Here is a 10000-nt window from a genome sequence, read left to right on the forward strand (position 1 = left end):
CTCTTTCCATTCAAAAAGAAAATGAATAATTGTTTCATCCTCGAATATAAGACGACTCCACTTTTTGAAACGTAATATCCAGAATAAACTATTGTCCTATGCTGGGGTCATTCTGGTCGGGTCTCGGTTTGAGTCGGGAGAACTTCTCCTTCCGACAGATGTGGATGTTTGTGACGCTGTTTGTTATTCCTGAACGTTTTCCAGCAGTCGGTGGGAGGAAAATCCTGCTCATGTTGGAGCAGATTAGAGGATTGAAAATGATTTGTGAGCTGATGGGAGCAGCTGAACTCCCGCAGGGCTGAGAGAGAGCTGGAGTGGGCACACTTCTGTCAACTTCCTGTTTCTCTAAAATGTAATTCTAAAAAACATAAACGCAGTTATTAATCCTCATCAGCTGGATCTTCTCCAGATGACTCTACACCATCAGACTGAGGTCCTCCTTCAGTCCACCTCTTTTCTATTTTCTCCTCCTCCTCTTCCTCCTCCTGTACCTTCTCACCTTCTTCTTCCTCCTCGTCCTCCTCCCCATCCCTCCAGCCTTCATCCTTCTCCTCATCTTCCTCTGCGGTGTCAAATGAAGGAGCTCTGCCATTCTGAATCCTCTCCTCCTTCTTATCGTTTATCAATCCACCTCTTGATGGCAAATATCTTCTTCAAGGAAAAGTTGGCAGGAGAGAGGAGGAGGAGGAGGAGGAGGAGGAGGAGGAGGAGGAGGAGGAGGGCGTCTGAGGCAGTGAAGCGAGGCAATTTGCAAAGTGGAACTAATCCCGACCCTTTCTTCTGTGTTCGACATGCAGGCCGCCAGTCCTCAATACCACACACACACACACACACACACACACACACACACACACACACGCTGCTGTTGCTGAGTTGTTAAAGGAAGACTCAGACATTTTGGAAAATCGTTGTGTTTTCTGTCTTGCGGGGGGGCGATCGATATCAATTTCATGTCTGTAAGTTCAGCAGAGAGAACTTTACATTTTTAGCTCCAGACTCGGTCAGACGTTTTTAAACAGAGAGCTGACGTGAAACCGAAACTTCTAGAAGTAAGAAACTTGATTTAAAGTCCTTCTGATATCTGTAGTGATGTAAATAACTTAAACTTCAGCCTTGGAATTGAACCTCACTCAACAATATGTTGTGTTATTTATCCCATATCTCGATATAATTTCTATATACAGTCTTTCACCTATAAGCCTCAGACCAATCAAATTAAAAGCTTTTAAATGACTTTTAAAGGCTTTTATTGTGAAGAATTTACAGGAAATGAAATACGTTCCTCATTGAATTAGCGTAGCTTCGTTAGCGGCGCTAAAAATCAGTCGAAACAACATGTGGAGATATTTGGAGCTTTTTGCTGAGCAGATTAGTTATAAATAAAGCAGAGAGGAAGAGTACAAGCAGAAACAGCCACAGTGATGATGATGTTTGATGAAGAGCTGCAGACGACCAGCATACCTCCAACAGGTAAACTACTTATTTTACTTTGCCCTGCTGTGTAATGAAGTCATGGCTCGGCATGACTACTCCCAAAACAGCATAATGTTAGCGTAGCGGAGCAGCATAATGTTAACGGAGTGGAGCAGCATAATGTTAGTGTAGCGGAGCAGCATAATGTTAACGTAGTGGAGCCGCATAATGTTAGCAGAGCGGAGCAGCATAATGTTAACGTAGTGGAGCAGCATAATGTTAGCAGAGCGGAGCAGCATAATGTTAACGTAGTGGAGCAGCATAATGTTAGCAGAGCGGAGCAGCATAATGTTAGCAGAGCAGAGCAGCATAATGTTAGCAGAGCGGAGCAGCATAATGTTAGCAGAGCGGAGCAGCATAATGTTAGCAGAGCAGAGCAGCATAATGTTAGCAGAGCGGAGCAGCATAATGTTAACGTAGTGGAGCCGCATAATGTTAGCAGAGCGGAGCAGCATAATGTTAATGGAGTGGAGCCGCATAATGTTAGCAGAGCGGAGCAGCATAATGTTAGCGTAGCGGAGCCACATAATGTTAGCAGAGCGGAGCAGCATAATGTTAGCGTAGCAGAGCTTTAATGACTTTTACTGTCATTTATAACCTGCTGTGATGTTGGATGTTGGAGGTGAAGGTACAGTACTGGTCCCGTCTGTAGAGATGCTGTCTGGAAGACAAAACCCAGGTTTCAGCTGCACTAAGTGCGTTTGCAGTGTTTTTTAACTTTTCCAATGGGATGACGTCCGTTCTGTAATCTTTGAAGCTGACCAATCAGAACAGAGCGGGCTCATCAGGAGGCGGGGCCTTAAAGAGACAGGAGCTAAAACGGCCTGTTTCAGACAGAGGCTGAACTGAGGACCAGTAGAAGATAAATAAGGAGTTTTTAACTGGAAATCATACAAAGATATTCCAGTAGAGCCCCAGAATATAAATATAGACCTGGAAATGTACAGAATATGAGTCCTTTAAGATGTCCAAGGATCTGCTCATAAGTAGATTATAGCGTATTATAAAGCATTTATTAATATATGTTTAAATGCTGATCTACATTTTGATTTTTATAACACAACTTGTGTTGAGTAAAGCTAAATGTGTGTGTGTGTGTGTGTGTGTGTGTGTGTGTGTGTGTGTGTGGCTCATTGTGAATGTCTCATTGGTGTTTTTCTCTATAGACTCACTCATTCCTTCACCTGAAAGGATTTAAATGTTGCTCAACCACACACACACACACACACACACACACACAGGTGGTTGTGCATGCCTGCACACTGAGTGAGATCATTCCTATTAATGTACACTGTGTCTCTTTGTGTGTGTGTGTGTGTGTGTGTGTGTGAGAGAGAGAGAGAAAGAGGGCAGAGAAAGCCATCCATCCAATGATTACTGTAAATACATTGGCCGCAGGGTATACACACACACACACACACACACACACACACACACACACACACACACACACACACACACACACACTCGGTCAGTGTGTATTGTCAGAGTGATAAATCACAGCAGACTTAAAGTGAATTAGTGCAGCAGCTTTAACTCTCCATCCCTCTCTCTCTCTCTCTCTCTCTCTCCCTCTCTCTCTCTCTCTCTCTCTCTCTCTCTGGCTTCTTTTATATCTCTTTTTCTCTCCTCTCTCTCTCTCTCTCTCTCTCTCTCCTCAGCGCTCTATACATCACAGTCCTTAACGAGGCCTCGTCCACTAATGAGCAATCAGAGAATATTAGACCAATTAGAGTCTTAATTAGATTAGAGAGGAGAGGAGATGATAAGATGAGAGGAGGACAAGGAAACGAGAAGAGGAGACAAGACAGGATGAAACAAGAGAGGAGAGGAGGAAAAGGAGGAAAACAGGAGAGAGGGAAAGAAGAGATGAAAAGAAGGAGGAAAGGAGGAAATACTGAAAGGAAAGGAGAAAATAGAGAGGAGGAAATAATAAATAGATGAGAGGGAAGAAGAGATATGAAAGGAGAAAAGGAATCACAAGATGATGAAGAGATAGGAGATAAAAGGACGGATGGAAACAGGAGAGGAGAGGAAAGAAGATGAGAGGAGGAGGGAAGGAAACAAGGAAAGAAAAGGAGGAAATGAGAAAGTAGAGGTAAGAAGTAAAGAGAAGGGAAGGAGTAATAAAGACAGAAGATGAGAGGGAAAGAGAAATGAGGAAATAAGGAAAGGAGGAAAGGAGAGAGAGGAGGTGATAGGAGAAGGAGGGAGGAAAGGAGGAGAGGAGGAGCAACAAAGTGTTTTTGATTGACAGCTGGGTGTGAGAGATGCATCGTTGTCTGTTGTTTCATCTGCTCTGCTGTTTGCTGTTTGTCCATCTTGTATTTGCATGTTAAGCCACGCCCCCTTTTAATCAACTCTAAATGCCCCTCCCCCCTCTCTTTACTCCACCCCCCCCCCCGGCTTTACTCCTCCGTCCTCCCCCCACCTTCAACCAACTCTCTACCTCGCTCTACCAACTCTTCTTTCTCTTAATAATTTTCTCTCTATGTCTCTCTCCCTCCCTCCCCACAGCGAGCCCCCACGCCCCCCCCTCCAGCCTCCACTTCTCCTCCTCCCCCATCCTGCAGCAGCCCGGCTCCTACTTCTCCCACCCGGCCATCAGGTATCACCCACAGGAGACGCTCAAGGAGTTCGTCCAGCTGGTCTGTCCTGACTCCGCCCAACAGGCCGGACAGGTGGGCTTCCTCAACGTAAGCACACACACACACACACACACACTAATACAGAAACACACACACACACACACACACACACACACTAATACAGAAACACACACACATACACACACACACACACACAACTAGTACAGAAAAACACACACACACACACACAAACACACAAACCTGACACATCTGAGCTGGGTTTTCCACCTCTGCAAAGGTGGGATCAGTATCTGTTTGCAGGGCTGGAGCAGAAAACACTGCAGTGTGTGTGTGTGTGTGTGTGTGTGTGTGTGTGTGTGTGTGTGTGTGTGTGTGTGTGTGTGTACACGCGCGTGTGTGGCCTTCTGTCTGCAGTGAGATAGTTGATATATCTGCGTCTAGACACTGAATCAATACACCCTCCACCACCCCTACCACACACACACACACACACACAGACACACACACACACACACACACACACACACACACACACTGTCTGTTTTTCTTTTTTTTTTTGCAGATGTACTAAAAACTACAAACTTGACCTGCTGTTATATGTAGGCTGATAAATAAGTGATAAAGTACAACGTCATATAAACTTCTCCTCCCTAAAACGCTGCTGCAAATTTTTCCGTCTGAACTTTTTAAAGAAACACTCGAGTGACAAAATCTGCAGCTTCACGTCCAGACTTTTATCTACACTGTAATACTGATCCGTCTCCTTTTGGCACCGTGTGATTGGTGTAAAAATCCTCACAGACATCTGCTCTTGAAGGAGGAACATGCTTGACTTACATGTTTGTGATGCAAACTGTTTTCAGTGGCTGTTACTTTCTAAACAGTTCCTGCATTCAGACCATTAAAGTCTTACTGGGAATCCACATAAACAACCAGACGTGAGCAGCGTGTAAGAACCACTGAAGCAGCATTCACACGTCTCTGTCTTCACCAGTTTACTCAACTACAATAGTTTGCATGTAGGATTCAGGAGGAGATACTGATGGTGCTTGTAGGTTATTTATTCATTCACTGCTGTAGTGAAACCAGCAAACAACAGGAGGAGGATTGACCGATCACCATAGATACTGTTAATAAGTTATGTGTGATTTAAACAGCAGGTTATGTTTAGAGTCAGTGTCTATCAGTATGTTTGTATCAGTGATACATTTAATAAAATGGAAGCATATTTGTTCTTCGAGATGTTGTGAGCGACAGACGTCAAAAACGATGTTTCAATCCTCAGACCTTCAACAAAGGTCATCTGCATGAATTCATCCTGATGAATGTCGTGTTTTAAAGTGAGCGCCGGTTGCTTTAACTGAGCTACAGGATGTTAGCTGGAACAAAACTTTAGCTTTGTTTGCAGCAGCATCAGCAGCGATCACATGATCACACAGATGTAAACTCTCCAGAACAGCAGCAGCAGCTTTATCTCAGCCAACTCAACTCTAACATGTGTCTGATGTTAAGAAGTGTGATGCGACGGACAAATGAACATTCAAATAAATGTTGGAGGTAATTAATCGGGAGTTGGTGCCATTAAACCGCTGCAGAAGAAGAGCGACAGTCGAAGCTCAAACGATGGTTGTTAGTTTCACGTGTTCATGTGAGGAAGGTTACAGTCTCCTCATCATCACTCCACACAGATCTGCAGTGACGTTTAAGTCACATGATTCATGACGTCATCATTTATTGGCTCAGTCTGTTTATATTTGAGCTGCTGTCACACCTCAGACAACAGGAAACACTTTTTTGTAAATTTTTTCTTTCATGCATAAAACAGGTGGATGGAAACACACCTGCAGATAAAGCAAATACACAAATAAAACACACACAAACACACACACACACACACACATTCATACATGATATTGCTGTGTGGAGAACAGTATGTTCTGTATATGTGGAGGGAAAGAGCAGAGACAGAAGGAGGCAGAGGTGAAGCGAGGTATTATGCTTATAGATTAGCAGGATAAAATGCGAGCAGCAGCAGAATTCTTTATGACCAGCCAGGAAAAGTGCTGACACACTCACACACACTCACACACACTCACACACACACTCACACACACACTCACACACACACTCACACACACACACACTTACACTCACTCAGAGGACAGCAGAGAGTTGAGCTGTTACAGGTTAGCTGTGTGACCGACCTGTTGATGTTTATCTGTAGCGTGTATCGTTTATATGTTTGTATTTAATGCTTATTAATTGTGTTTGTGTGTGTGTGTGTGTGTGTGTGTGTGTGTGTGTGTCCCCTCCCTCTTCAGCCTAATGGTAGCTCCCAGGGAAAGGTCCACAACCCTTTCCTGCCGACGCCCATGCTGCCTCCCCCTCCTCCTCCCCCGATGGCCCGTCCCGTCCCGCTGCCCGTCGACGCCAAGCCGCCCTCCACCTCCTCCACCGAGGGGGGAGGCAACTCACCCACCTCACCCAGTGAGTGCAGCAACTTTTAACTCATTCAACTCGACATGCATAAATTATTATATACATTCATATTGAGAACATCTTCTCCTGGAGGCCATAACGCCTCCACAACAATAAAAAAACACATCAATATCACAGTTTGTTAAATTATTAATCTAATATTTACTTGATTCTTAATCTTAAAACAGTGATTGTGTTTGGATTATATATATATATATATATATATATATATTTGTCCTCAGGCTTTCTCTTATTTTGGCAAAAACAGACACATTCAATGCCAAAATATTTAATCCTGCTGACACTCATCAACAACACATGAATATATGTTTTTATTTATTGCTTTTGTTTTTATCCTGGAAACCAGAGCAGAGCTTAAAATCCGTCTGTCTTACATCTTTCAAAACTTTACTCGTCTGTCAGTGAACTTAACAGCAGCATCGACACAAAATGAACCAAAGTTTTAACAGCATAATGTTTCATCTCTGGGTCATTGTGAGAGAAGAGTCATCCATGTTCATCTGTTTATTTATTTATCTTCAGTTTCCAGATTCTTGAGTCTCGACTAGACTTCGCTCATCTTAATGACTGTCATCTTAACTGCGTGTATGTTTGTGTGACACAGCTTACTCCACCCCCACTACATCTCCAGCCCAGCGGTTCGTCAGCGTCGGACCCAGAGACCCCGGCTTTAACATCCCTCAGCAGCCACAGGTAACACACACACACACACACACCTGATGTTGGTCTGGCTCTGTTGTTTATCCTGCTTTAGTTCCACTGAAGACAATCTTAACCTGCAGCGTCAGTTTATGTTTCCCTCCGTGCTCGACCGGCACCGATGAGCCGGACCTCACTAAGGCTCCGTTTACACCTGGCCTTAAAGTGTGTGTTAAACAGCAGTCAGGTGTCCATGTGAACACTTCATACTGGATATTAAAAGATCCTTCAAATGTGCTTTCAGTGTAATGCATTCAAGACTTTTATTTATTGACTTTTTGTCCCATTTTAGCCAATAAACTGCTGTCTCTTTTTGATTTTGATGTTAGGTGGATTGTAGATTTCCTGACATGTAGGCCCCGGACGATCAGGGTTAACGGTTCCTCGTCACCTTTACTGGACATCCTCTATACCAACGACTGTAGGAGTCAGTTTAGTGATAGACGCTGTTATCATCAGTGTAGATGAAGAGACAACGTCTCACAGGCCTGTTGTTGACGACTTTGTTCGCTGGTGTGATGATCATTTTCTGAGGCTGAATATTACTAAAAGACATCAAAGGTCAGGTCAAAGGTCAGGGAGTAGATATAATTATAGAGCTACAAGTATCTCGTCACGATCATTGACGATAACTTTGATCTGAACGTAGCGGCGATCTGTAAGATTGTCAGACCAGCAGAGACTGTACTTCCTGTTTGTCTGATTGAGTCAGTTTGAACCTTTTCATCAGGATCCTGGTGACCAACCTGAACGTCCAAAACACAAACCATCTGTGCAACATGGTTAAGGTGGAGAGATCAGAACTCCAGCAACACTCGTAGTATGAAGAACAACTTTATTAGTTGACCGACGCGTTTCGGCTTGTGGCCTTCATCAGGGGTCATCATCAAACACATTACAAACAACATTTAAATAAAGGAAGTTGGGTATGAAAACCAGTCATATACATCCAGACACATATCAGCCAATGACGGGTTGGATATATGGTCATGTGACTTCAGACCAATCGTTGGGTGACACCATATTTGGTCCGTTAACTAGAAAGGTGTAACTAGGAGGTGGTACTTGGGTTTCTGTTAATCCAGAACTGTGCCTATTAGATCCAGCGTACATACCTGATATAGTCCAGTAACCTGCCAGTGATCAGTATCACAGACAGTCTGCATACGTGGCTCTATAGAGTACATCTGTGGACGCAGACGTGTTACACACATGCACAGTTGAGAAACTGCTGTCTGACTGAGCGAGCAGCACTTCATAAAAATGAAATGCCAACAGCAGCAGTTAAATTTAATGTCTGTCTTTGGAAAGAAAGAAAGAAAGAAAGGAAATGTGAGTTGGTTGATTAAAAGGTTATTCAAGTAATTAAGTCCATGATAATCATATTTATCTGTTTAGACCTGTTGATGTTCTGGCAGAATTTAATTATCTCCTGGATTTTGTATATTGGTTGCTGTAGTTACTGAATAAATGTAGAAATGCCTTTTATTGTCTCCAAGCAAAGCTTCATCAGTCTGAGTTCGTCATATCAACTGGATATCTGACACATTTACAGTCTTTGTGTTTCCCTGTTGAAGCTGCAGGTTGAAGTATAGTAACAAAAAGTGGATAATGTAAACAGATCACGTTTTAATGCCGTAGTGTAAACAGGGTCTGACGCTCTTTTCCAGTCTCCAACATCTGCTGGAAAGAATATTACAGTTACGACTGGTTTCCTGCACGAGTCCACATCTTCAAAACTCTTCAGCAGACACATGAACACAACAGACACACTGAGATAAAAACACCAACAACAGGCAGCACATGAGGATCTTTTTATGACATCACTGTTGTATAAATGTGTATATAGTGTAAATACAGTCAGATGTGTAGCTCTCTATAGAAGCTACTGCTTGTTTTCTGGTTGAATATAGATGTGTTTCAGTGTGGTTCTGATCTGTATGAATACATGAACATGAAGTCAGGATGTAAACAAATGTTTTGTTGCTTGTTTGTGTTTTGAGGACGTTTGAAGGCTGAAGTCTTTTCACATGTTTCAACTAGTTAACTACTAACAGAGCCTGAAGCATCGCTACTGTTGCTATGGTTACCCGCAGTGGAGCTCTGATTTAAAAGAGGAGGTTAAACTGTTGACCTGAACGATGTGTCTGAGGTGTGAACAGACACCTGCCGGGCCAATCAGAGAGCAGGATTTTGTTGTGGCCTTGATGTAAGTGGCTGTAAACAAATATGATGATGAGAAAAGAAAGCAGCACTTTACTTCAGGCCAGTAACATTTACTGCAGAGCAGCTGGTCAGTGAACGCAGCATCCACATTAACAGAGTACTATCTGTGTGTGTGTGTGTGTGTGTGTGTGTGTGTGTGTGTGTGTGTGTGTGTGTTCAGGTCAGGGTCTGTTTGCCAGCTGATTTATGAAGAGTGTAACGATTGGGCAGCCTTGACTTAACTCATCCCCCCCCCCACCCCCCCTCACACACACACACACACACACACACACACACACACACACACACACACACACACACACACACACACACACACAGTGCAGTGAGACGACAGTGAGGTGGGAGTCCTGTGTTGACAATCGAGACATGTTTGATTGCTTTGGTGTGTGTGTGTGTGTGTGTGTGTGTGTGTGTGTGTGTGTGTGTGTGTGTGTGTGTGTGTGTGTGTGTGTGGCAGCCTGCAGTGAACGAGGCTGTCGATTTATTGACTGTCA

At 43.5% G+C, this 10000-nt stretch overlaps 1 protein-coding gene across 2 annotated transcripts in view; it reads left to right on the forward strand.

Annotated features, from left to right (window-relative positions):
- nfia (nuclear factor I/A) overlaps positions 1-10000 on the forward strand; it is a gene marked incomplete at its 5' end in the record, with an annotated part of 48613 nt that overhangs the window by 31739 nt on the left and 6874 nt on the right. Inside the window, 3 exon segments of one of the 2 annotated variants that reach the window (XM_044360920.1) lie at positions 3991-4169; positions 6404-6569; positions 7186-7274. In XM_044360920.1, coding sequence (XP_044216855.1) covers positions 3991-4169; positions 6404-6569; positions 7186-7274 — 434 coding nt within the window. 2 annotated transcript variants of the gene reach the window in all.

This window comes from Thunnus albacares, chromosome 9 (assembly GCF_914725855.1).
Source record: "Thunnus albacares chromosome 9, fThuAlb1.1, whole genome shotgun sequence".
Lineage (NCBI taxonomy): Eukaryota > Metazoa > Chordata > Actinopteri > Scombriformes > Scombridae > Thunnus > Thunnus albacares.